At 41.4% G+C, this 27,668-nt stretch overlaps 1 protein-coding gene across 4 annotated transcripts in view; it reads right to left on the minus strand.

Moving 5' to 3' along the window:
• SOS1 (SOS Ras/Rac guanine nucleotide exchange factor 1) overlaps window positions 1–24,978 on the minus strand; it is a 45,822-nt gene extending 20,844 nt beyond the window's left edge. For 2 of the 4 annotated variants that reach the window (XM_084202799.1, XM_084202796.1), the window contains exons 1-8: window positions 24,676–24,978; window positions 15,843–15,968; window positions 13,525–13,656; window positions 12,781–12,945; window positions 11,148–11,357; window positions 10,572–10,715; window positions 8,723–8,833; window positions 8,515–8,613 (exon numbers count right to left, since the gene is read on the minus strand). In XM_084202799.1, coding sequence (XP_084058925.1) covers window positions 8,515–8,613; window positions 8,723–8,833; window positions 10,572–10,715; window positions 11,148–11,357; window positions 12,781–12,945; window positions 13,525–13,656; window positions 15,843–15,968; window positions 24,676–24,762 — 1,074 coding nt within the window. In that variant the 5' untranslated portion in view covers window positions 24,763–24,978. Of the gene's footprint in view, window positions 1–8,514; window positions 8,614–8,722; window positions 8,834–10,571; window positions 10,716–11,147; window positions 11,358–12,780; window positions 12,946–13,524; window positions 13,657–15,842; window positions 15,969–20,554; window positions 20,918–24,675 lie in introns of those variants that run through there. The other 2 variants (XM_084202798.1, XM_084202797.1) reach the window with 2 other exon arrangements.
• Between the last annotated feature and the right edge of the window lie 2,690 nt (window positions 24,979–27,668).

Raw genomic sequence — 27,668 nt, forward strand, 5'->3', positions numbered from 1 at the left:
ACTGGAAAGCACCCAGAAATTTTCTCTGCAAATCCCACTCATTCTTTTATAGCTGTGCAGTGCCCCCTAATGAAGAAACCAGGGAGATGCTAAGTAAATGGTGAGGGGGGTTTTGTTTGTTTTGGGGTTGTTTCCTTTTGTTTGTTTTTTTACAGAAAGTGCACTATATACTACAAAAAATATTATAATATTATGTGAAGGAAGTGCAGACTTCTGATTATCAGTAGTATTATAGAGATTGTGGGTTTTAACAATCTTATGAGAAAATATTGGCTTATCATTCATGTGATTCACAATACTCCAGGCACAAGACACTGCTCATTCAAGGAAAACAAACTTGGAAAATAAGACTGCTAGGGAAGTCTAACAAAAAAAGTACTCTATATTCTAGACCACAATTTCAGAAGAGACACCAAGAAGTGGAAGACAAGGTATTTTGTTCTATGTGTCGCATACCACAAGCATTACATATTGCAGAAAATTCCAATGAGATAGAAGAGAAATCTTTCTCATGCAGTGCACAATTAGACTGTGGTAGTTGACCTCTTACACTGTCAGAGTAGCATCAGTGATAGAAAATACAGAGGAGAACCATACCAGCAGGTGTCATGACAGATAAGAAGTCTTGAACTTCAGGGTTTGCATCACAACCTAGACTTCTGTCTTCCCAGAAAATTAAGTCTAACCACTGAAATTTGTGAACTGCAAGTTCCCCAGTTCCTCTGGGAATCAAGACCACAACCTCAGTACACAGAAGACACAGCTATTTTGTAATCAACAATAAAACCCAACAGGGTTTCTTCTCTTAGCAAGGCAGGCAGGTCTGCTGGCACTTGGCCATAAACCAATCCTGGAAGGTGGCTCAACAGCACGGATACTTGAGAGCACTCTCTAACTTTTTGTAATTCCCAAAAAACACCAAAAAAACTCAGCCCAAAGCAGCAGTGTACAAAGTGCTGTACAAAACAAAGTGCTGTCATATCTAGAAACTTTAAATTTTGAGAAAGCATCAGGAAATCATCTGGGACAGTAAATGGGGCCAACTGCAGGGAACACTATGAACTTCTGAAAAATGCTAGCAGACTAAAAAGCACCTCACACTTGAACCTTGAAGGAAACTCCACATGCCACATTCCTGAACATACATACACAGCTTCAATACACTGAAATTTGAAAAATCATTTTGTTCTCATATAAACTCAGACAATCTTGAGCACAGTGCAGTAATAGTCATACAGTTACCTGTTTATTTAGATCTACATTACAGCAGGAGTGTCAGTTGCATTGACAGTGGAACAGAACTTAGTATCTTACTGAAGCAATGATAAAAACCTTTTCTCCACTCAAAGTTTAATTATGTCTTCTCAGTTTAATTTTTAAAAGTTACATAAAATAGCACATGTCAAATATCAAACCCCAGATATCAGATAATTAGTTACAAAAAGCCTTCAGCATTCTCTTGGAAGTACATTTTAAAAGGCTCTCATCTTTTATTTCATGCTACTTTTAACTCACAATATAAAATATGATCAACCCATTGGGAAGCATACTGGACAAGTAAAGCATCAAAACAGAGGAAAAGAAAAAGCATTTAAACTTCTACTACAAGATTACTTGTTCCTTCACCTCTTTACTGTGAGAGTTAAAATAGATCCTAAATATATGTTGAAAAAACAAGTATATCAAAAGTCATCCAAGCCCAAAAGACATAAAAACATTTGGGCTAAAGAAACATGTGAATTTAAGGAATTGTTACTTTGATTGCCCAGTGAACGTTCTTATTTGGGAAGGGGTGTGTGTATATGTGAAATCAAAATAATTATGTTACAGAATTCAATTACATTACTCTGAAGTCCCATATTGAAAATCAGGATGGACACTGAGGAAAAGTCAGGAAGACCCATTGAGAACTGTATATTACACAAATCTGTCAGCTGATGTTTCACCAATTCAACAGTTCAAAAGGTTTCTCATGTGGCCAATTTGCCATTAGCATTTCCATAAAGGACTACAGCCTGTCAGAAGACCATATTCCAGATGTGCTCCAGAGCTGGGTGCTCCAGCACCCTGCTAAGTGTTTTACCTGGTGTCTGCTCAGCAGGAACAGGTACAATTTTGCTCTCAGTTTCTGCAAGTTTGCTCTCAGTTTCTGCAGCTGGGAAGGGATTCAAGTATGCAATCAATGTTAGGTTACACACTCAGCATCTCCTTCACTAAGAAAGGGAAAGAAAAGCAAAGCCTTTTTTTCAAATGTCTTCCGAGGTTCTCACAGAATTATTTCCTAAACATTCAGACTTCTTGTAGGTTATTAGCAGCCATTTATGCATTTTACATTCCATTACTGGGATTGGCTACTTTGCCTATAGGAGGCCTTGACTTCTCAAAGTACAGAAAACCCATTTACTCTGCATTTTTCAGAAATATGGGGTTTTTGGTTGTTTTTCTTTTTTTGCATGTGCTGATGTCTCCTCCACAGCAGCATCATTACCTTTCTGCAACAAATGTACAAGTTCACACAGATCCTTCCAGAGCCTTCATGCTCTGAAACTCTCTTCTCTCTTACTGTCACTTTGGTTTGTCTCATCACTATTAGCAGACCTGCAGAATACATTAGAAATTTAAAACTCATAATTTAGTTCATAACATTTAGTTAGATCAGTATTTGAAATATCACAGAATATTTACCTACGTGCTTCCACACTTGTAATTGAGGTCTTCCATTTTCTTCCCACAAATTTTCCATCACAGTAAAGACAATGCAATTTGAAAACATCTTGCCTTTCTCTTTTGTAATTCCAAAGTGGATTAAAATCCACTTTTTCTGTTTCAACACAATTCAAGTCTGATCTTTGCCAGAAAATTTTGCAAGGCTGTAAGCAAAACTGGATGACACCTCTCATGTTTGGACAGAAACGTACAAATTTTTGAACAGAAATGCATGAATATTTTGACACTACATAAGGTGATTGCACAATTTCAGAGATAATTCGGAAAAGGAAGGGTAGAACCCTGTTGATTTTTTTTAAGAAGAACCCTGGTGGTTAAGTAAACAAAAACCAGCAGGTGAAATGAAATGAAACAGCAAGTGACAAGAACAAACCACAAATGGCTTTGTTGTTCCACTTGTGTTTGTTATTTCCTTTGTATTTCCATCAGTTTCCATTGAATATCTGGAAGTATTGACAGAAAACACAAACCTCCACTTTTATAAGAGAAACAAAGAAAGCTGGCAGTGGGACTAAATCCATAGCTCCATATCCAGAAGTATTTCCAGTTAAGAGATGGAAGCATATGGAAGTCTCAACCACTGCACTACCTCTCTCCAAGGATCTGCCTTTTGTACACAAGGGTGGCAGGAGAAGAGGACAGGGAAATACACTACGGTTTTTACAAGATTATGCAACAATACAAGTGTATCAGAGACTGTATCATGACTGCCATAGTCACAAAAACTAGGAGTTGGAAATCCCAGCTAAAATAAGCTTCTTAATATTCAATCTTTGATGGATTTTGCCAAAACATTAATTTAGCAGGGAAAAAAAAAGAACAAAATTTGTACAAATTCCTGTAACACCCATCCATTTTCATAGGAGCATGGCCTTGGGTGTTCAGCACAAGCTGCTGCCATGGAAGTTGAAGTGCTCTCTACCATCACTAACAGCAGCCACTGAAAAATGGGAACAAATCAGTTAATACAGCTCTTGGCTCCCACAGAACTACAGAGCATTTGCCATGCAGGTGGTTCTGGAAAATTGATTGGAAAACAGGACTTTGGAACCCTACGGTTAAATGCGCAAGTGAAGTCGTAAGTCTGGAGTTCAGGACATGCTTCATTTGACTTCCCAAAGTAGTCTGGCCCTGTGACATCCTACTCCTGCCTCAAGGGATCAAAGTACAGCATTTGCTGTTACAGGTCCAGCAGGATTGACTGACACAGCTCAAGCGCCACTGAGGACTGGAAGGCAAAGGGTCACAAGGAATATTTTATGCTCACTTTGTTATATTTTATCCAGTTTTTGCAGAAAAGCAATTTTAGAGGGATAATGGAAAAAATATTCTCAGAGGTACCTATTTAGAAAGATTATTAGAAATTATTAGAAAATTTCCTGGAAAGAGACATCTGCTTCTCAAAATCCTAGGTACATCCAGTGTATAAGGAAAAAACCCTATGAAGCAAAACATGCAGCCCCATTACAACTCCACAACAGATGACATCAATCACTGATAAACGAAGTGACACCCATGTGCATAGATTCATCTGACACAAACACAGGCAACACATCAATGAATGTCACAGCTAGAAAGAAAATTCAGAACCAATTAGTTCAATTAAAAATAACCAAATTTCTGGGAAAAGTGCACACACACCCACAAATGTATGACAAAATTTTATTTTCCTCTTTCAACTTCTCCCTTTTGGCTGATGAACACACAACTGACTTAAGGCATAAACTCACTAGCACTTAAAGGAGAAAAGAAATAGAAATACTGTCAATGAAACCCCACAAGCAAGAAGTAAATACAGAATCTCATTTCCTCATTTCACCTGGCTGTATCAACTCTGGCTTCTACCATATGACAACTCCTGTACCTTTACAACACTCCAGTTGTAATACAAGTCTTCTTAGCTTAACAATATGAAGTTTCTTAAATTTTTTACCTACTGTAACATTCTAGGAAACCTCTTCTTAGACTTCAGTCCAAATTTTACATCACCCCAGCTTTTTCTCCTAAGAAACACCCAAATACACTGGGTAGTCCTTTTTAAACACTAGCAACAGTTTGGTCAAGCTACACTTTAACACACAGATCTCCATCTGTCACAGAGACCTAGAACTACACATTATCTCCAGTGGATGTAATAAGTCATCCACATCTGCAGCTACATACACAAAGATATGTAAAACTTTAATACTTCTGCTCTTTATTTATTTCAAATGGTATTGTGCATACAAGTTACTGTCCTTGGAAAGAAGCACTGAAGAAAAAGTGATTTCAGGAAGTAAAATCTTGTGCTGATATTAAGTGAATATATTCTAGAAATAATTCACAGCTAGTTCAAGTCCATGATTTACTGGTTTTAACAGTAATTAAAGGATACTTTGCAAATTGACTAAAGCAACAGAACCTGCTAATCACAGCGCTCATACTGAACACAAGCAGTCCAGACAGTGTTGTGAGACAATGATCTATAATTGCAGATATTGTAAAACCTTTGCAGACTGACAAAGTTCAACTAATTAAGACTTTGATTCTCCACCCTGGGCTGGGTTACACCACTTACAGATGGGATTGCAAACCCAATTCACTCAATTTGTTACACTCTGGAACACAACACTGAGTGAAACAAGGCAAGAATCAAAGTGAAGTCAAAGCCCAAAACACTTTGGGATCTGCTGCCCATAAACACACAGCAAGAAACTCAGGGGGTCAAGCTCAAGATACTCTAGTCCTAAACTAACACTGTACTACCTTGTGCCTTCTTCAGCAACATGTAACAAATTTAATACCAACAGGTTGGGGAAAGGAGAGGTTATCATCTTGAAAGACCTTGTCAAACCAGAATTATTATTTTTACCATTAGCATGGTGGAAGAGGAAGATAAAAAGATTCAACTGAAGAGTATTTCTACTTGAGCGGAATTGCCAGTCAGTAAAACCTGAAAAGTTACTTATTATCTAAGAACAAAATTTGGAAAAAAAACCCCATAATAGATGCTGTTGCAAAATGAAAACATCCTGAGATTTTTAGTATACTATAGATAGAATTCAAATTAAAATAGAAACATTTAAAAATATTAGCATTAATTAAAAATATTAAAATATATTAGCAAAGAGATGATAGTTATCATTCCTAAGTCATAGGACTGCCCTTGGCTTAAAAAAATCCCACAAAACCACACAAAATCCCTACCAAGTTCTCTCGTTGCACAAAAGATATTGTTTTACATAAGCAAAGTTTATATATGCTTTGCAGCATTTCTACATGGAAAAAAAAAGAACTTTAAAGTAATCTATTCACACAGTGAAAGAGTATTATACATGCACACAAATGTGCAGCATTTGAAACAATGCCCAATTCAATTCAAAGGTCTTGAAAGCCTCATCCTTCAATTACTAAATATCATAATAATGATTCTATGATTTAGAAAAGCTCATTTGTTATCTGGAACATCTGCAGAAAAGTGCAGTTTCACACAAAGTTGCTATTTTACATAGTTCCTATACAAAAGTTTGAGGACTTTCAGGTTGGTTGAAGGAAAACCCAGTTCTTACTCCTTGGCTAATTACCCAACAATGTAACAGCAAGAAAATTCAGCTAAAATTAGAACATGCATTTGTGCATTCCTGGTACCCTGTCCAACTTCAGGAAGGCTTTTGTTTCTAAACAGGATAACTTTTAGTGAATAGAAATTTACTTTTTTTTGTAGTTAGAAGGTAACTGAAATGCATTTTAAATAGATTACATCAAAATAGACAACATTACAGAACACAGCTCAAAGATAAATGCTCACTTCTCTATCCTTAATTATATCTATATTCCAGAGAAATCAAATGTTTTTCCACATGCTACTTTGCCAACATTTTGTCTCTTCATAACCAGAGGTCCATTTTCATAGCATTTTTAACTTGATTATTCATAGACATGCTTGCAATCACTAACTCAGGCCTCTTACCACACAAGAGAATTCAATACCTTGTATCAGTGGAACTGCCAGCATGATATAATTGCACAAATATCCTTCTGTGGCAGATAAAAATCAAGCTGGAATCTGTTCAAAGATTCCAGATATAAGGAAGAAAATGCAACTGCTAGCAAAGACTATTTGAGGCAGGGATTCATACTTAATTGCACACTGATGTACTTGGTAATAGCTGAAGATGCTGCCACCAGAAGTGACACCTCTCTCTTCATGTGCACCAGTTATCCCTCACTGCCTATTCTGTGCACATGATATGTGTGTGCTGAGAGACCACAGTGACAGGTGTCCAGCTAAAACGTGACATGAGCAACATGGGGGGAAGAAATTCTGTATCTGATAATAAGCTCCCAGGTTAAAATCCAGCACAACAATATCAGACTGACACAGGGTAGAGAAGTTCTGTGTGTCTGTGTGTGTAGAGCACGAATGTGAAAAGAAGAATTTTTCACAAAGCAGAGGTCATGAGTTACAAAAAGAATGATAAACTTTGGAGGAGTGGGGTCAGTTTAGACTCCAGCCTGCCCTAGAAAAGGCAAACACAGGCTGCTCCCTGTTCCATAGGCACACATGCTCTCCTTTCCCCCCTAAAATTGCCAGTGGCAAGAAGCAGGGCAGGATGGCTGGGTGTCAGACAGCACTAATCCTTCATGCTTTGTCCATTAGGTAATACAGCGCCATGTTCACATGGAAGTATGCAAAGCCTTCAGTACTGCATTTTGAGACTGTGTGATAACAGTGTGAGCAGAGATACCTTATGTCTGTGCAGGTCTTTATTGTACAAAATGCAAACAAGCTGTGTTAAACGTCCCTTCCAATGGACTCCCATGAAAGGAAATGCTTCATATTTTAAAGATATCTGAAGTCAGACCAAACCCATGAAAGAGCAAACAGATTAGGCACACATCCCAAAATTTTTCAAAAAGCATGTTATACAAGAGGTGCTACGTGCCAAAGGTGTACAATCTAAAAATTAAGTTACAACTGTAGACACTTATGCTCAAAGATGAACAACTGGCTTATCCAAAGACAACCAATCAAACACTCAAGGAAACACAACAGGTTTCTTAAAAATTGTTTTGATCTTTTGTTTGTTTGGTTTTTTGTTTTACTTCTGATCCAAATTTTCATAAATAGTTCTTTGGAACATCGTATATCTTGTGAATTTCCATTAAGCCCAAAAGAAGATCCTACAGGAACATTTTACTCAAAATGTTTTACAGTCCTTAAGGATCATTATGCAATACTGATAAGTGACCCAGAGAAACATTCTGCAGCTATTATATGTATACGTTATTGTTACCCTATCAATGCAAGGTCTAATTACAAACAGCCCAAGTAAAAATATTAACCAAGCCTTCCCTTTGAAGGAAAGATATCACCTTTACAACCCTGTGGGAAATGCACTGCAAGAACACTGAAGCTTGTGTTAAAATAAAATTAAGTCTGAAGGGAAATCTTGCTGTGATTTCAAATTTACAAAGTAACAGCTTGACATTTTCTGTAATACAGCCATGTGCCATCAGCTCCTAGCACTGTTGAAACAATCATTCCAAGAATATCAGTGTGTAGATCTCTACTGCTTTCTAGATTGATAATTTAACAGAAATAATTATCAGCTGATATTCAGTTAATTATAGAATCCACCTGCAGAGCATACAGCCTGCTTTTCTCTCAACACAGCAGTTTTATTATTCATATTCTAGCAAAATATTTTACACCTAACTGAGTATCCAAAGCTCTCACCTAACACTGAGAACCATGAAAAAACCCCCCAAATCCCCAAATACATCAGATTTACACAATATTCTTACTTTTAGCAGTTCAAAATAATGAAGACAGTGGTAGACAGGGGCGAGGAGGAGCCGGGGTAGAACATACTGAACAGCTTCTTTAAAGCCTTCACCTATTGACTAGAAACAAAATAAGTTTCAGTCTTAAAACAATACATGTAGTGAAGCAACAACACAATGTAATTAACGTAGTAATATCAACAACATGTCTTATTTAAAGGCAAGTTACCTGTAAATAAAATGCTGCTCCTGGCTTCGATAATTGACTTAGAAAATGATCATGAAACCCGGGTCGTAAAATATCTTGTGCATATGATTCATATGGATCAAATGCTAGTTCCTAAAAAGAGACACAGAGTAATTTTACTGTCACAGAATCCCAGAATGGCTTGAGTTGGAAGGGATCTTAAAGATCTAGTCCCAACCCCCTCTGCCATGGGCAGGCATGCCATCAGTTTACAAAACTGATTTAACTGCTAAACTTCATATTTCTTATAGAAAATACATATCATACATACGAGAGACTTTTCTGCATACTTTTCCCAAAACACCTATAGAGAAGAATCCATACTTTTACATGCCAAGACTTGTGGATAAATCAGCCTAAAAGAGATTTCTGGAAGTCAACTGGTCCAATTCTTTGTTCAAAGCAGTGCCCACCTCAGGGCCAAAGACAGATCCATCATTCAACCTGGTTGAGAATGCTCAGGGTCTCTCATCCTGTTGAGTTCTAACTCTATGACCGCACCAAAACCTCTCTGGGCAGCCTATCCTGATGTTCAATAGTTCTCATTTCAAATTTCCCCCTCTCCCCGCAGTATCTCATCAGGATTAATCTTTCTGCCATTTTCATATTCTCTCTCTCATCTCACAGTTCACAACTGAGAAGAATCTGCCTTGGTCATCCTCACACCTTCCCTTCAGGTAAGTAAAGACAGCAGTAAGATCTCCTGCTTCAGCCTTCTCAAGAATCAACAAACCCAGCAGTCTCAACTCTCTTTCTGCATTGTGGGCCTCAACTCCTTAATCCTCATGGCAACTTTAACTACAAGCCTATCTTGCCTATCCTGTTCCAGAAAGCCCAAAACCAGACACAGTACACCAGATTTGGTCTCAAGTTCTACACAGAACTGCCAGCAACAGATTCCCTCATACAACCCAGGAACTAGTTAGCCTTCACATCTGATCTCCAAGGATCTCCCAGCCCTGGCAAGCAGTGGTGCTCCTCAGCTGAGACACTGCATGGCATTGTTTGTTCCCAGGTGCAGAATTTCATGTTTGCCTTTACTCAGCTCTAGGAGGCTCCCATAGGTCCATTTCTCCAGCTTGTCAGGTCCCACAGGCAGCAGCTCTGTCCTGTGTGTCCCCCCACAATTTGGGAGCACCTACCAACTAGATGAGGCAGACCTCCTTCCACAACACCAATACCGACATTAAACAGTATCAAACCCGGAGGAATGCTGGCATCCATCGTCCTCCAGGTGACCTTTGTGCTGCTGATAACAATCCTTTAAAAGCCTGACAGCTCAGCCAACTGCCCATGTTCTACTATTCAAGCAGCTAGGCTGCAGCTCACCCATGCTATGACAGACTGTGCTGAAGGCCCTGCTTATTCACATAGGAGATAATAACTGCTCTTCCCTTTGTCCACAGACACAGCCATCACTCTGAAAGCAGTCAGCTGGACAGCCAGAGTCTGTCCTTTGGAAATCTGTTCTGGCTTTTGCCAACCACCTTCTAGTCCTTCACATGGCTAGATGTGAAGTCCAGAAGATGTGCTGATCTTCTCAGGCACTGAGGAGAGGCTGACCAGCTTCTAGTTTCATAGGAACCTCCCCATAGGTGTCGAAGTTTTTTTCACCTCCACTCTCTGAACTTTAAACAGCCACTCTAAAAGCTGAGATTTAGAGACTAAAAAGATAAGAGCACTTTAAAAAATGGACAGTCCCTTCATCACAGTGGGGTTGGAAGAAGAAATCTGAAACTGAAGAAAGCCAGATGGAACAGATATCTAATTGCAAGTATTAAAATATGAACAGCAAAAAAACCCACCAAAACCCACAACACCATTCTCTTACCTCTGCCATATCTTCAAAACAGCTGCCTACTAGTGGGTGAGGACTACCTTCATCGGTCATTTCAACAGTGTCCTCTATATGACCCAGTAACTTCACACTAAGTTCATGGATGTCTGATATACGACTAAATATATTTTCCACATCCTGCAACAAAACAAGACAAAAGTCAAACATCCAAAGCTACTCTCTTCTGACGTGAAAGTCAAGAACTTCCTTAAATATTTAAATATTAAAGATTTTACAGTAATTGTGATTTATGTAAGATCATAAAATGTATTTAAAAAATAATGAATATAAAAAAATATATAAAATGTACATTATTGAAACATGACAAAGAGCAGTGACAGGTATCAAAATTACAGGCCTGTAAGTAAACATAAGTAAATGGGAAGGTTTCTTCCACAGTCCTACAAAACCTGCAAGTGCTCTTTTACTATTTCCATATCAGAACTCAAGAAGAGTGCTTTTTCTACTACTGATACATTAAACTCGACAACAGTTAAGTTTGGGAAGTATCCTATATTTATGGATATGACAGTAGGTGCCTTTTGCGTGTGTGGTTTGTACAATACTTACATGAGATGAAAACAGTTTGGAATTGGAGGCATATGGCTCTCTAAAAACTCTGATAATGAGATTCAGTTCCCTTATATACTGTCGAACTTCTGCCATAAATGACTTCACTAGGTCATAATAGGTTTGCTCCCCTGAGGTGGAGGGTTCTTCATCAGATAAAGTTAGTGCACTTAAATCTTCTACATCTTGATGAAACATATCCATTAATACCTAGGCAGCAAAGAGAGTGAAATCCACAAAATGAGAACCTTCTCAAAATTGACTAGTAAGTTACCAATAAAGACAGCCTATTATTCCCATGAAATCAGACTGATGAGCAATAAGACTGACATATTATCCCTCTGCAATCAGGTGAGCATTACAAAACCAACATCCATTGCTATGAATTTGCAAGCCATTATTTGCAGTGGCAATTTCTGAAGACTCCCAGTCACTTAGACCAATCCAGGCATCTCTCCAAGAACATGGTCCTAAAATCAATTACAATTTCAAAAGGTGAAGTACACAAAACCAATTAGCATTTAGCTGTGTTCTATTGCTCTGAATCAGCAGTACACAACCTAAGTTTCTGAAGATACTCTCTGAAGTTAAAAGTTGTGTGTATTTTGGCTTTTCAGCTTTAGCTTTACCAGGAACTCACACATGATCATGCTCAGAACCCTGTAATCTACCTGCAACGAACACTGGCCTGTCCACAGGCTGCACATGGCCCAGTTTCTGTCCTTAACTGCTGAGCTCTCTTGTTAAAACGAGCCCTTGAGGAAGGGCAGCAGCTTCAGAAACCAGTCCTGTTGCAGAACTACACACACAACAGGAACTCTAAACACTCTAACTACCAGAGGTCCCAATTCATACCCAAGCAAGATTTACCAAACACAAGCAATCAGTAACTTAAAGTTCTCAAGGAAAGTGGATCACTGAACACTTCCTCCAAATGTGGTGTGTGAGGCAGGAGTCATTACAATGACTCTCTAAAAGCAGAAAAATGCAGGACATTTTGCATGAAGCCTGACTTCTGAAGTTCTAAGAACAGAAGGTGATTCATGCTTCAGAGTCAGTGACTGTACACAGAACTTGGGTTAAAATGAGAATCCTAACTAATTCTGGGGAATGGGACATTACAGCATCACTACTGTGGGAAATCACACAGAATAATCCAAGTATTCAAGGAGACCCCACCATTTCTAACTTCCCTTCACAGATATAGCTCTAACACACTGCTAGGAGATTCCAGGCTGTATTCCAGGCCCATGTCTCACTACTAAGGAAAATTGGGCTGAGATGCTAAGGAGATGGGGGTTTTGTTTGACCCACAGAAACACTACTTTTTACAGGCAATACAGTCTTAAGTTAGTGCTGCTTCACAGTAATTATTTTAAAGTATTCACATGTTGCTGACATTAGGCAGGTACAATCAAGAGAAAGAGAGATTTAACAAGTACAAGCAAGAGCTTTCTAAGTTCAATTAGCTTTCTGGTAGTTTTGTTCCATTACTAGAACCATATTTTATGACACTAATTTCTTCTCAGAAGATATAATATTCCATGTACTCACTAAGAAAAAGACATTGTCCTCTCAAAATTACATCTAGATTTAGTTGTTTGTTAACCTGACAAACCAGAGTTGGGCTTACCTTATCAGCACACATTGCTACTTTAATATCTTGTTTTGTAATCTCATAATGTCTTATATTCCGCACATAATTCCCAACCAGTTTTAAGATGTCTGCAGAAATGTATTCTAATACTGCTACTATGTAAACAGACACTTGGTGGTCAATTTTGTAGCCTAGAACTTCCTGAAAAGGAAAAAAAAAACCAAAAAAAATTAAAAAAACCAGCATTCCACTGTTACTCAGTTGATGAAACAGACACTGTAGATTACAATTCAAACCAGTCAGTAAGCTTAAGACCCTGCTCAATAAAGATTCACCACATAACCACAGCCTATTTTAGGAATAGAAACACAGGAGTGTGTAGGCCTAGAGAAGAAACAGTAACATTGGAGATGCTGCTCTATTAAATGTGGAAGTGTCAAGAGCCAACTAACTGTCCCAAAAACTTCACTTAAACATTTAGGGCTATTTCCACAAGTGTCTTGAGTGTTTTCTTAGTCATGGAAAATGAAACACAAAAAATCAAAGTCATACTATGGGTTCTTGATCTTGTTTGTCCAAGAGAGAATTGAGTGATTTTTAACTCAGAAATAAGTATATTCCATTAACTGGAACACTTAGATCTATGCAACAAACATAGATATTCTTAATTCTTTTAGTTCACAGTTCAGGCAGCACACAGACATTATATAAAACAAAACATTATATAAAAGGGGTTGACCTTTAACCGTGTTCTGAATGCAAGATTCCATCACTGCTTACCTTTAACAAGGGATGGATTTTTTCTACTGGAAGAGATAATGGATTCCTTCGTTTCCTCTTCTCAATAGCGGACTGGGCATCAGCTATTGCCCACTTATCAATAGGATGGGGGAAACTTTTTTGAACACGATCCTTAAGACAAGAAAACATGACCAAGGAGTAAATGCACCATCTGAATGATCTCAGCAATATAACTGTGTTATCAAACTGCTTTCTATTACTTAACAAAGAAATAGTTGCTAATATTTGTATTTCAACTATAAAAGCTGATACAAGATGCGGAAATGTTATCATTTTGGTACATGCTACTCACTACATGCATAAGGCTGTTTCAGGGTATCATTATCAGAGAATTATCTACTGCTCAAAATTTAAGAATTAAGCTGCAACTGAAGACACAGTTTGCTCCCCTTGTGCCCATGCCTGGTAACTAGGTCTTTGAATCCATGACTACATACCTACACTTTATTCCCTGCACAGGATGGTCACTGAATGAAATGACAACAGGCTTTTTGTTACTGATCAGCACAGTCCAGTCTGAACACATGCAAACTGCTCTGAACATAAGAGGAGAAGAAAATGTCCAACAGCACCCACATATTCTAAACCAGTTTCAGGCTACAGGTGGGCCAGGTATGGCCCAGTTTATTTACTCCTTCCAGCAGTGCCTGACGACACCTGCACACTCCCATGCACTGAACAACTCTCCTGCTGGAACTCACACACAGGTCTCTGGAGGTTTGAAAACATCACCATTCTATTTTGTAGTCCTAGTACCCACAGATGCCAAAAATTTATTTTCTCACATAACTTTACATTTTATTTTTTCAGACCACAGTTCTCACTGACTGTTTCGGTTGCGAGTGCTCACTTATGTAAATATGGCTCCTGTTTGAGTAACCATGAAATGAGGAAGACAAAGTTAATGACCACTTACAGAGAGGTGGCACAGGAAAAAGTACACAAACAAAAACTTTCTAACAAAAAAAAAAAGTGACAGAATACTATTCTCCAAAGGTAATACTCAACTTTTCAAAGTGCAGGCCTTTTTTTTCCCTCACAATGCTTCGGCAAAAGGAAAGCAGAGGTCCTACCAAAAAAAAGTCTGACTCACTATCTAATACCAATTCCCACTCCTAGTGTGTTGACTGAACAAGGAAGGTGTCCCAGGAGAAAAAAGAATGTGTTTGACCATATAATTAAAAACAGCATCATTGTGCATGAACAGCAAGGGGGTAAATGATAGTTGCTTGATCATCTCTACTTTTTGCATTTCTCCTGCCTTCACAGCCGTAAGACTCATAATAGAACACTTTGAGGTTTTTTGTCAGTGTTGTTTAAAACAGCATTAAACAACCTTCCCCAAATCTCCTGTCTCTTGAGCTGCCAGACCAGAATGATGTTGCAAAACAGGTCAGCCATTAAAGGGGACACTGGAACACTACAGGAGGTGTCCGTGTTCAAAAGGGAAGAGGAAGAATGAAATTCATCAGTCTTGAGCTCTAAGACAGACACATTTTTAAGGGTTTTTTGTCAGTGAGGTTTTATTTGCCATTAGTCCACTTTCTTCAGAACCTGAGGAAGTCACTTGGTACAGGCCCTGACGCCAAGCACTAGAAACCAACAGGCACACAGACTCTGTAGCCTGGCACCAAAATCTTTAAACCATGGCTAAGAACCAAGTGCTACCAAGGTATTCATGGTCCTACAAATTTAAGTGATACAGCTTCACTGATTTGTTCCTCAGATGGAAAAACTCTTCAGCTCAACCTCTCTTCTTAAACATCAAGCTGCTCTGCTGAGCAGCAGAGGTTGTAGATCTTTGAAGAGGCAATGGTAAGAGATGAGGTCTCTGCACAGAGGAAAGAAGTGTTCCTAAACTTTCTTTTTCTGAAAAAGTGACTGAACTTTTTTTAATTTTATTTTTGGGAAAGCAGGAGATATATCAGCCTAAATTACCATGCTGAAAAAGCAGCACAGAGCCTCAGACTATGCAGCTGTAGTTTGCATACAATATCAGCGGGGAAAAAAAAGGTCTTTTGAAAGGAACCAGTCAGCTTTTTACACAAAACTTACACTCACCATCTACTGAAAAGTAATATAGCACACAGACAGTTTTGCTGTGCACTGAACAATAAATTCAATTGATAGGAAAATGAGCTATTAGGGAACTCAGTAGGCTTTATGCAGAAAGCTGTGCTACATAAAGATACATAATTACTGGTTTCCTTTTTGCATTGTGAAATGATTAATATAGTAGCTTTCATGCAATAGTTCAAATGATTTGCAATAACGTTTGTAATAAGTGTTCTCTATACCTCTACATCCAGAAAACTTCTTGGTTGAGCTTGACACAACATATTTAACAACTGAAGAATTAACTCCTCCACATACTGCAATGCATCTTCAGTAGAGGAAAGCTTAGGATGGACTTGCACCTGAACCTAAAGGAAAGAAGAATTCAAGGTTTGAGTTTTGTTCTTCCCCAAATTACATGCTTTACTTGTAGGAAAAAAAAAAGATTACAAAACCCAAGCCAAACAGCCCAGAAAAATACAATAATGTAGCTCTGTTAAGGTCCATGAGACGAGTGAAACCCTCGCACCTGACAGAGATATAAATCTCAAATGCTTTATGTACTCAAATCACTATAAATTGTATTTAATGTCAAGAAAATGGTTAATTAATAACTATGCTTAACAGTGCAATTAGAAAAACTTTTAAAGCCCTTGCATATACTTATCTCTCTCCACTAGCTCTTTAACCACTGTTTTGCAAGAGGTTTCAGCAGTGGGGATTTTCCCCCTTTGACACAATTCATAACAACGAAATACAGAAGGTTTTTCACAGAGCACACTACAGAAACAATGATTTCAGTAGCATTTATTATTCCAAATTATTGAATCCATTCTCAGTAAGCACTCATAAGATTCACTCAGAAGTTTGTTTCCATAGTGTTTTTTTAAACTATGTCAGCCTCTACAGTAAAAAAAAAAAAAAACACTTCAAAAAAGGCCACAGTGTTGTCCTGGCATTAAGTGTCAGCTGAAAGATTTTGAAAATTTGGTCCCAATATGTTTACCTGTCTGTCTAACTTCTTACTGGTGCAAATTCAACAAGGAACAATGCCCCTTGCTCATTCCATTTTTTCTCCAGACAGTCATGTAACTTCTGAAACCTGAGGTATACTTTTCCTTTGCACTTCTGTAGTTCACAAATTAGCACAGTTTTAACCACCCAAAATTTCAGGTACACAAAGCTCAGTGCTTCAGAGTTTAAGCAGACAGTTTAATCTCAGCTCTTCACCGATGGCAAATATTATGCCAGAGCAAGCTGACTGCTGACTTTCGCAACGCATCTGTCAAGCCCCAATTTCATCATTTTACTGTTCCCCTGCACACAACTCAAAATGCCTTCAGTTCTCTCAATCACTAACATGAGAGCCTAACAACTCTGAAGCAAAACCCAACAATCTGCCTCATCCAAATGTTAAACCCATGTCTGTATTCAAATAATGCTGCCATAATTATTTAATTTCACACCTGAGTCTTAATTCCTGTTTGCAGTTATAGAAAGAACTAAATGTTATGAAGTTCAAACACACAACAGCCTCAAACAGAAATCCACCTGCCTGCTAAGGCACTCATTAGTCTGGAAGCTTCATGTCTGGGCATAGTCCTGGTGCTCACTTAACTGCTGTTGGGATTCAAATACGCTGGATCACGCGTTTGGCTTCTTGCTGACTGCACACCCTTATTCAGCAGGTCTTAAAAAACACCTCCAGAAGTCACTGCTTTTTAAACTTAAAAGCAGTCTGGCAAAAATAGAACAGAAGAACTTCTCTCCATTTGACTAGCTAACGCAACTATTTTGATTATGCCAACAGTTTCACTTTTCCTAAGAACTTCACTATGCACAGCTAGAGTGTGTTTGTGGAGCTACACGAATAACAGCATGCCAGGCAGTCCCAAACATTATTTACAATTCAAACACTGACATCTGAAATACTGTAGCAGCTTGGAACACCTTAACACCAGAAATTACAGACTTGCCAAAGTGTTCTCTTAAAGAGCAGAGCTGATGTGAGCTGTCTGGAAGATGCTGCCTTTAATGTGTGCTTTTTTTAAAGCAGAACTGAACAGATTTGTATTACAGTGTCCCTATATTATACTCCAGCACTCTGTATTTCAAGAAGTGTTAAATTACCAAGTCAATTCAACAAAAATACTCTAAAAATACAGAGCATGATGAACTGGAGTGATGAAGAGCAGCTCTATTTTCTCCTTTACTTAGAAAAGAGACCAGACTTTAATCACCTCATTACAACTCCTTTGGTCTGTAACACACGGCCTACAAGAATAAGTACAAACAAACAAAAATACCACATCAGGCCATAACCTGAAACATTATCCACAGTCAGTCAAAACAGAGTCAACAATGATAACCTACTCCGAGTTCAGGAGATAAAAGTTTCATTTTCCCTAAGCATTTCTGTCTGGGGACAGTGACAACATCCTTCTCAAAGGCCACTGCCCAGCTCCACTTTAACAGAACATCCACCTTGGCAGAAGAAAACATCATGAGTTGCCACTGGCTTGCCAACACAGCTTATCTATATTAAGTAGATGGTAAATAACCTTCATTGCTACGTGACACTTAGTATCAGTTAGGGTTCAAAGTCATGCAAGTGAACAAAAGAAACAACCAGACTAACAAGGAAAAGTACAGAATGGTTCGGTGCACAGTTACCACAGAAATGTGTAATTTCAGTATCTGCACTACTGTAGTACCCAAAGGCTCAGACTGAGAATGACAGAGTGTTATTTGAGGGTACTCAGTGCAAGTCCCAAGTCCATTATCTAAGACATGATGCAAGACTGGGTAAGATGCAAGATTTAGTAAAAGAAGACAAGAAATGGGAACATCTGTTAGCATAAACCATCACATGATTAGTTTCAAAAAAAAGAGAAGATCGAATTACCAGGGGCTTTCCATCTTTCTCATAAAGTCTTCACAGATTTTAAATTAAAAAATCTGGGCCACCCTGCCTTATCACCCTTGAAAAGGGGGAGTATGGCTAGAATCCCACCAGATCCTTCAATCCCACTTAGGAAAACACATGATAAAACAGACTAACAACTTCTAAAGTGTTGTGATGTTTACATCAGATTCTTATCTAAACATTTAACCTCTCCCTTAAATAATGACAGAATCATTCCCTTCCCTCCTACACACTTAAGATAAGGGAAATTACTAAAAAAGCAGTTTAAAAATTTTTAAAAGAAGCTTCAAATCTTCAAAATACCACATAAATTCCATAGGGCAAATACAACCTACATCAGCTACAAATCCCTGCCACCATGGCTGTTTTCACTCAACTCATGTATTCACTTTTTTGAATATCCAATCTTCTCAATCTTTCCTAATTATCAAAAGAGAAATAGCCAAAGTTTTCTTTATTTAAAGATAACCAGATTCAGCACTTCTTGAACAGCTTTTCAGGATCTGCTTAAGAACATCAGCAGAGTGCCTGCTTAAAAATAAAATAAATGAAATATATAACACATAAAGAAAATTCTACAATATGAACACTTGGCCTTTTTTCCCCCTGCCATTTTTGTCCTCTTGCCTTAAAATCCACAAAAGCATAGAATTTCTATCAGGAACAGCAAGACCTTAAAAATTAGGCAGCCATAAATCTAAACAGCAGAAAAAGTCAACGAAATCAACAACAAAAAGGAAGTGATTAATATATAATACAAATATAGCTGATCTTTACTTAATAACCCATAGCAGCTTATTTTACAGAAAGTCTTCTCAAATAATTTTTTTTCAAACTCTCCATATTAAATTAGAATATAAACATTCCCACAAGCCTCACACAGAGCAGTAGGAACTTTAAACCAAACCCTGAGAAACATTTCATTTCAAAGACTGCAGATCTAACAGATTCAGGTTAGACAAAGGCTTGGTCTCCCAACAGGTCTGACACAACAACTCCTAGGCTGGTCACAAGATGACCCAAACCCCAGTCTAGAGTGACACTCAACAGCTTGTTCTGCACTAGAAAGAGGTGTTTGGTAATAGATAAGGAAGAAAGACACAGTGAATTTAAAATTCTGAGTGATACATCCTCAGGAACAGTTTTCAGTTACCTTTTCCTCAGTGGCCATGAGAAAAAGCCCAATAGGTTACTTGTAAGCTGAAAAACTTCAATTTAGGAGGAAAAATCCTGGCTCCAGAGACTTCTTAGAACAACTTCACCTTACATAAACACCAGCTTTATGCTCCCAAATCATCATTAACAATCAACACAATCAGATTTACGCATGTTCTGTTAAGTACAGAACACACCAAGCAAATCCTGCTGCTTCAGAACAACAGCTTCAGACCTGAGTCCATCAGGAGCAGCAGAAGCTCCAGCACCTTCAGAAAACAGCATAACAAAAGGAAACAATTCTAAAGGAAATCATTCTAAAGCTATGTAACAAACTGAAATAAAAATGAAGCATCAACTGTGGGTTACAGATAATTTTTTCATAACTGGGCAAGACTACCCCTGTACTGCAAGAAGTCACATTATAAACCAAAAAACAACTCCTGCTAAAGAACAACTGTACTTCACTGCTGAGCATGGGCTGTGCTGCCAGTCTGGCCTGGTGGCAGCTGAAGGGCTTGTAAAAAAGGGTCTAAATGGAAAAAGCATTGTATTTACCACATCATACCAATCATGGAAGGAACTCTGTAATGAGCCAATATGCCAAACCACCCTCCAAAGCATTATCAGAGAAGATAACACTTGGCTCACTGCAAGTAGTTTTCTAAACTGAAAATTTTCTAAACCTTTGGAAATGGATTATTAGTAGAAATAATTCATAGTAGAAACAAATTTGGCAATGGAGGAGATGATTCTGGCAAGAATTTTCTTCAATTCAGCCTCTTTGAAAGTCTTCACTAATGCTCTCATTTTCACTCAACACATCCTTTCTTTATTTTCCCTCAATGACTAAAAAACCACTGACAAGCTTACCACTAAACACTCCAGGACAAAGTACTTTATGTACACCTTGCATGGATGAGTGTTCTTATAGAGTCAGCATTCTTTAAAAGGCTTTTTCTTCTATTCTTGTACATCTCTGATGATATTTGGTGACCCTGACCATGTTTTGTTACCTTGATCAATTAAAAATACAGGAAATTAAATCAAATACAAATGTCTTGGATGGACTCTTCAGCAACAATTCACCAAGGATGCAGGACTCGGATTTTTTGCTAACATTTCTGCTGATGTCTCAAAAGGGCAGCAGTATTACACTGCTCCACTGAGCAGGTGAAAAAAGCCATGCATTGAAGACTTCAGCCGTAGGAGGTTCTTAGTTTTATCCTCCACAGCCATCAGAAGAACAGACGACCCACAGTAACCAGAAATTAAGAAAGCTCAACATCTCGTGTGAAGCAATGCTAAGAGTAAGAAGTGACATTCTGAGTAGCAAGTGGCAACTGGTTTGTCACCAATTTCAAGAGCCAGGTGATTAAAAATCAGGTAGAAATATCTTTGTCAACAGCAGCTTCCTGAGAACTCTGTAGTGACCAAAGCAGCTTTTCCCATATCTTTTGCTCCACGAGAAGTCCAGACGACACATGGAGTCCCTGAAAGCACGCTGTCAGGAACAGTTTCCTTAACTGAGGAAGCAAATCCCTTCAGCTGTCAAGCCACACCAGTCCAATCATTCTGACCACAACAAATTCCAGCAGTACCCCTGGTTAATTGCTCATCTGATTCAAAACATTCTTGAGGTATGCAAAGAGCAGAACATTCTTTTGTTTTTCCCCATCATGAAATGGCTTAAGGTATCCATCAGTAAGGATGACGTGCTTTCTACTGCAAAACCAATGGATCAGGGAACAAGTGCATCATACAAGTGCAGAGAAATTCTGACTCCATGAACAAGTTATACCCATGAGATGAACTCATAAAAATGATGTTCAAGAAAAACTATCCAAAAGGTTACAACCAGAATAAAGTGTGTAAATTCACTAGCAGAGGAACACCAGTGCTGGAAGAGGCATCACATGGCAGGTGTCACTCCTGAATCTGTTTTCCAAGGTGCATTAAAAGCTGTGTGTCTCTGTCTCCAGGTAACCGAGACCTCTGGTATTTCAAATGTCTTGAATCCTTCATCTTCAGCATCTCACCTTCTGTCCATCCTTGCAACTACAATTTCAGACATCTGCTGCTATTCTTTCTTCCTTCCTTTTCTTGTACCTCATCACCATGATTACTGCCTTTCGCCAGCAAACAAAGATCCCTGCAACACTCCTCTTTTGCAGCTTCAAAATAACTGTGACCAGGCAGAGAAGAATCTCAGTTGACATCATTTTCTTCCTAATTGAGTGCACTGGAGTCTATCTTGACAGCATCTGAAGAAGAATCAGAAGAAAAGGGATTACATTATGATCTCAGTGGTACAAGAGCTGCCCTTTGCAAATGCAGCTGTTCAAAGCAAATGCAGTTCTACTGCTAAGGTTCATGTCTAATGAAACACAAGGCATGGTCTCCTCTAAGAATTGCCTGATGTAGGAAGAGATTTATTCTTACTCTATATTCTTGGGTTTGCTGCTTGATAAAAAATAGAATCAAAAAAATCCACTGGGAAAAAGAAAGCTATTTGCAATGATTCAACAACACCCATTTTTTAAGAAAGCAATCCCGAGGCTGTAGTTTGAGCGCTGCATTAGAAGCCAGCTCACAGTTACAAAAGGGCAATGGCATTTTAATGATTCAGTCCACGTGTGGCAGCTTTCCCTGAGAGCTGCAAACACTCCATCCTGGTATATGTGCTCTTACAACGTTAACTTAAATGGCACTCTCCTCAATGGACTATTAATTCAACACAGGTCTCCACAAACTGTTAAGTCTAATTTCCAGCTGTGCAGGAAGTCACCACATTTCTGCCTCTACAAGCACCTGGTTTCAGGTGGAGTTCAGCTGCTGTCACTGCCTTAGAATGACTGTCAGCATCTGGTCAGCTAAGGGAGAAGTAAAGGAAAGGTTCTCCTCTTGCAACAATGGGACATACGTGACCTTCCAAAAATCTGACTCCTACTGAGATAGCAATGCTCTGGCAATTCAGCAGAGTCACAAGGCACCAACTGCCCTCCAGGACAGTCCTGCCCTTTGACCCCACCGGGAAATGCTGCCACCCTCTACACTTTACCAGTCCCACGTGCTGGACTGTAGGTGCAGCTCAGGTCTTTGGTGAGCTACCCAAGGGGTCACTGACTGCAATACTGCAGTGTTGCACCTGCCTTGTGAACCACTCCTCAAGGTTCATGGGTTTACCTGCCACCTGTGACAGGTTCACTACTTTAGGGGCCTTTATCAGGGCAAAACACCCTACTCAAAACTATCTGTACCAGTGTCGTGTTATGTATACACAATATCGTTTATCCATTAATGAAAAAGACAATAAGATAATAATTTAAAATTTTCATCTGTCATCTAGTTTTGCCGTAACTCAAGTATTTGGCTCCTCAGTAAAGCTGGTGACAATCTGGACAGATTCTTTATTTCCATCTTTACAAAAACAGCAGTAGTAAGCAGCCGGAGAGAAGGTAAGAAACAGGTGGTGATCTCATGAAAAGCTGAGGTCAAAGAGCCAACACCTGCCAGACAGTTACAAGTTTCAGTGTGAAGCCTTCAGAACTAACTCCACCTGCCTCCTGTCACCCCTCTACCCAGAAAGAGAAACAGAGCAGACAAAACCAAGACAACTGTACCTTGCAGGGCCAGCTCGTCATCCTTGGTAGCTTGTTCTCGTTGGCCTTCTCCTCAGACTCCAGAATTCCTTTTCCCACTGCAGAATTCACCCAATTCCTTCAGGAAGCATCTTTAAAGCATCATGACTTCATGAATGGCTTGTCCACTAGGAAGAAATCTGGCACTTCAGATGTCACAAGTTATCCCAAAGTCTTAATGCTTGCTTGCTTTGAATCCTCACTCTGTGTACTCCAGTTATCAGCACTGAGACTCCTTCCAATTCTGACAAACATTTGCTGCACCATGGAATAAAGCATCTTCCAAAGGAACAAGCTCTCTGTGGCTGGGACCTTGGGTAGCTCCAGTTTCCAAGCAGGCTTCAGTTGGACGGGCGTCCAAGTGCTCACAAGCACCACAAGTGAGCCGTGTGGTTAGTGCTGAAGTTTCAAGGAAGCAGCTATCCAGGGATAAGACATTAACAGCACGTGCTACGGATGAGACAAGCAAAAAGACTTCCAAGAACTGGACAAAGCCACACAATGCTGGAGACCTCAAAGAGCATGCCCAGAGAAGAGAGGCAGTACACTGCAAGGGGAAATTAGGAAGAAATACTGCATGGGTACAACTGCAGCGCCTGAGACCTCTCAACCAGCCCAAGGAAGGAGCCTTTCAGGCAAAAGTTGCAGTTAATCACTGTAACCAGACAGTAACTCGGAGAGTGTTGCCGTGCAGGACTAAACCATGTGAAGTTCTGCAACCTGAAGCCAGTACAGGTAACAGTGTCAGAAAACTTGTTTCTTAAGCCTTCTACTTTCTGGGTTCAGGATGGAAGAGGAGGCCTCACAATTTTTTCCTCTCTTCCAAATAAATTCTTTCCATGCCACAGGCACAAGCCTCACCGTCCTGAGGGAGCAAGACTTGCTAGTTTGTCCTGATTAAGCCTTCTCAGCAAAAAGGTATTTAAACTACGAGAAGGTTAACTAAAAGCCATTAGACACGAACACTAATTAACAAAAATTCTCTCAGGAGTTGCTCATAACAATCCCCCCCTATTCCCAGTCGTGTCACCAAGGGAGACCAGCAGAAACCCGCAGCAGCACCACTTGCGTTCCTCCGGGCCGAGGGGGAACAGGACTCGCGTGTCCATCACACGGTTTTTATCTACACGGCTCCGTCCGTCAGAGCATCGCCCCGGCGCGGCTGCCGGGCCCCTCCGCGCCGGGGCACCACCGAGGCAGCCGCCTGCGCTGCGGGACGGCGCCGACCGACCCCCGGCAGCCCCGGAGCCGCTTCCGGAGCGCGGGGAGCCCCGGCGGCCCCGCGGCCCGCCCGGCGCCCAGACCGATCCCGCGGCCGGGACGCCGGGGCGCGGGCACCCTGCCGCCCCTCACCTTCTTGAGGGCGGGCACCAGCAGCCCCCGCCACTTGGGCGCGTTCTCCTCGCTGAAGAACTCGTAGAGCAGCGGCTGCGCCTGCATGGTGCCGCCGGGGCGGGCCGGGCGGGCCGGGAGCCGCGCGGGAGGGCCGGCGGCGCTCAGCGGGAGCCCCGGCGCTCCCCCGCCGCCGGCGGGGGCGGCAGGCCCGCAGCAGCGGGGGGGGGCGGCGGCTGCCGCATTCCCCGCCCCGGCTCGCGGGGGTGGCCGCGGGAGCGGCGGGGGGGGGGCGCGCGGCGGGACGGGGGTCGCGCGCGGGCCGCGAGGGGCGGGGTCGGAGCGCGAGCGCCGCCGCCTCCCCGGTCCCGTCCTCGCCCGCTCCGTCGGCGGCCGCGACGCATGCGCGGAGCGGCGGCGCCCCGCGGCCCCCGCGCCTGCGCCCCGCCACGCGCGGCCGCGGCCTTCCTGGCGGATGTGACGCCGGCGGCGAGCCGCCGCGAGCGCCCCCTGCCGGCGGGAGGGCGAATGGCCGCTCCCTGGAACGGCCGGTGGCCCGGGGTCCGGGACGGGTGGGGATGGATCGGTCTGCTGGGACACTCGGGGATGGATCGGTGTGGGACACGTGGGGATGGATGGGGCTGGGAGAAGATATTAGACAAATATTCCAGAAGGCCCTGTGTATATAGACAAGGAGCTCTTGGACAAGCTCAGATACTAAAAGGAGGCCTATGGAGGGTGGAAGCAGGGGCTGAAGCCTGGCAGGAATACAGAGAGGTTGTCCAAGCAGCCAGGCATCAGGTTAGAGGAGATAAAGCTCTGAGAGAATTAAACGTGGCCAGGGACATCAAGAACAAGAAGAAAAGCTTCTGCAGGTATGTGGGTGATAGCAGGAACACTAGGAAAGATGAGGACCCTCTGGAAGGAAAGGGGAGACGTGATTTCCTGAGACGTGGGAAAGGCTGAGGTGCTCAATGACTTTTTAGCCCCTGTCTCCACCAGGATGTGCTCCGGCCACACTGCCCGAGCTGCAGAAGGGAAGGGCAGGGACTGGGGGACTGAAGAATCACCTGCTGGAGAAGAGCAGATTCAAGGCTATCCAAAGCACCTGAAAGGGCACAAGTCCATGGGACCTGATGAGATGTATCCACACATCCTAAAGAACTGGTGTCTCCCTCCCCAGACAAATTTCTACAGCTTCTTCTACACCACTCATAGATGACACAGGCCTTCCCATATTTTAGTTGTGTTTATTGGAGGGAAGCAAGAGGTTTGGGCACACTCCCTATTTTTACCAGCTATTTTCCCATGCAGTCCTTCAAAACCCAACAGGGCTATTGCTAAAGCTGAACCCCATGGGGTGTAAGAAATGTCCCCTGCCTGGGGGACACATCCACCCCCACCAATGCTCACAACATTTCTGGGCTTCCCCAGCCCCACTGCAAGTTCCCTGTGGCAAAGCTGCAGGCAGCCAGCACCGTGCTTTACTGTGCACAGCCCTTGCTTTCATTTAGGGGCTGTGGGATGCAGAATGTGAATCTAAGCCCCCTCTTTTTTATACCACCAGATCCAGTTTCTAACGCAGGCAGGCAGCACTGCATGGACAGATGGGCAGGAAAAGACAAAAGCAGTGTTCATTGCCCTGTGATCCCAGCTTCCAGGAGCACTTCTGTAACACACACAATGCCACTGTTTTCTTTGTTCCCTGTAAGAAGGCTCAGTTTGGGCCAAGGCCCAAGCTCAGCCCCTGCACTGATGAGATTTGGCTGCCAGCCTGGTGAGTGCCTGATCCTGTGGTCACATCAACCCTCCTGCCTGCTAGCAGCTCCTTGCAATTGCTAGGAGCCAGCATGGAAGGAAAAGGGAAGCACAGAGGTGGTTGGAGGAGCTGTGTCCATCATCCATGGCAGAGGCCTTGCTGTAACTTCATGGTGCCTGGGATGGGGTTTCCTGGCTCTGACTGGGCTCCCATCACTCAGCCATACTCTGATCCCAATCCTACACCAGGATTCCAGTCATAAGCTCCTACCAGGCATGGCTGAGGAGAACTTTAGTTCAAGGCAGCTTCAGATCTAGCAAAAGAGACCTTTTGATTTACCAGACACCCAGGCTCAGCTGGCAGCAGCGTATGCAAGCAGCCTAAGATGTGGGAAAGGCAGTTTTGTGGCACAAACCCCAAATTCTGCAACAGGACAATTCCTCAAAAAAGCAGGAACTCTTCACTTCTTATCTTCGAGGCTGAGAGCAGCATGGGAAAAGCAAAGCTGTTCTGATTATACCAACAGACTGGAAACACGCCTGCCCTAGCACAATGCTCCCTTCTTCCCATCCCACATGCTGCTGCTCTGTCCCCTTTATCGTTAGCCCTTCCAGCTGCATCCCTGCATGCATGCTCATACCAAAAATGCCCAAGCAAAGTAAAAACCAGTAGCCCTTAGCCTCTGGTGCCTATAATTCAGCAATGGCCTGAGGAACCTGGTCCCAGCTGCTACAGGACCCCCCCCAGGAGGAAGCACATTCATAGCACATCAGCTGTAGTGCACTTTGCTAAATTTGAGCGACTTTCTGCATGTCCAAGTGAGAAACAGTCCACAGGAGGCAGGATGGAAATCGCCCTTGGGGATTTCACAAGGGTGCTGTGAAACACACACAACTTCTCAGCTTTTCTGAGAACTCAGCTGCTCAGCAGCGAGGCTTGTGCCACCACCTCTTTCCCCACAGGGTGAGATGACACTCGGGATAACAGCCACGATGGGGCTGGCAGAAGCAGTGAGCTTGAGGCCCACAGGCAGAAAAATAAACCTGCTGAAAAAAAAGAAAAAAACAGTTTTGCAATCAACAGAAGGGGAACAGCAGGAAATGGAGGGAAGAAACCGCACAAGGTGGAATTTGAAAGACTTAGCTCAAATCTACATGTCCACTGCCCAAAGGTCAAAAGGGTAGTGATACCAACCCAAACTGAGTGGAGCTCCAGCAACCTCTGTTCATACATTCAGAGACGCCCAGCTTCTGTG

This window comes from Fringilla coelebs (genome assembly GCF_963513975.1).
Source record: "Fringilla coelebs genome assembly, chromosome: 3".
Lineage (NCBI taxonomy): Eukaryota > Metazoa > Chordata > Aves > Passeriformes > Fringillidae > Fringilla > Fringilla coelebs.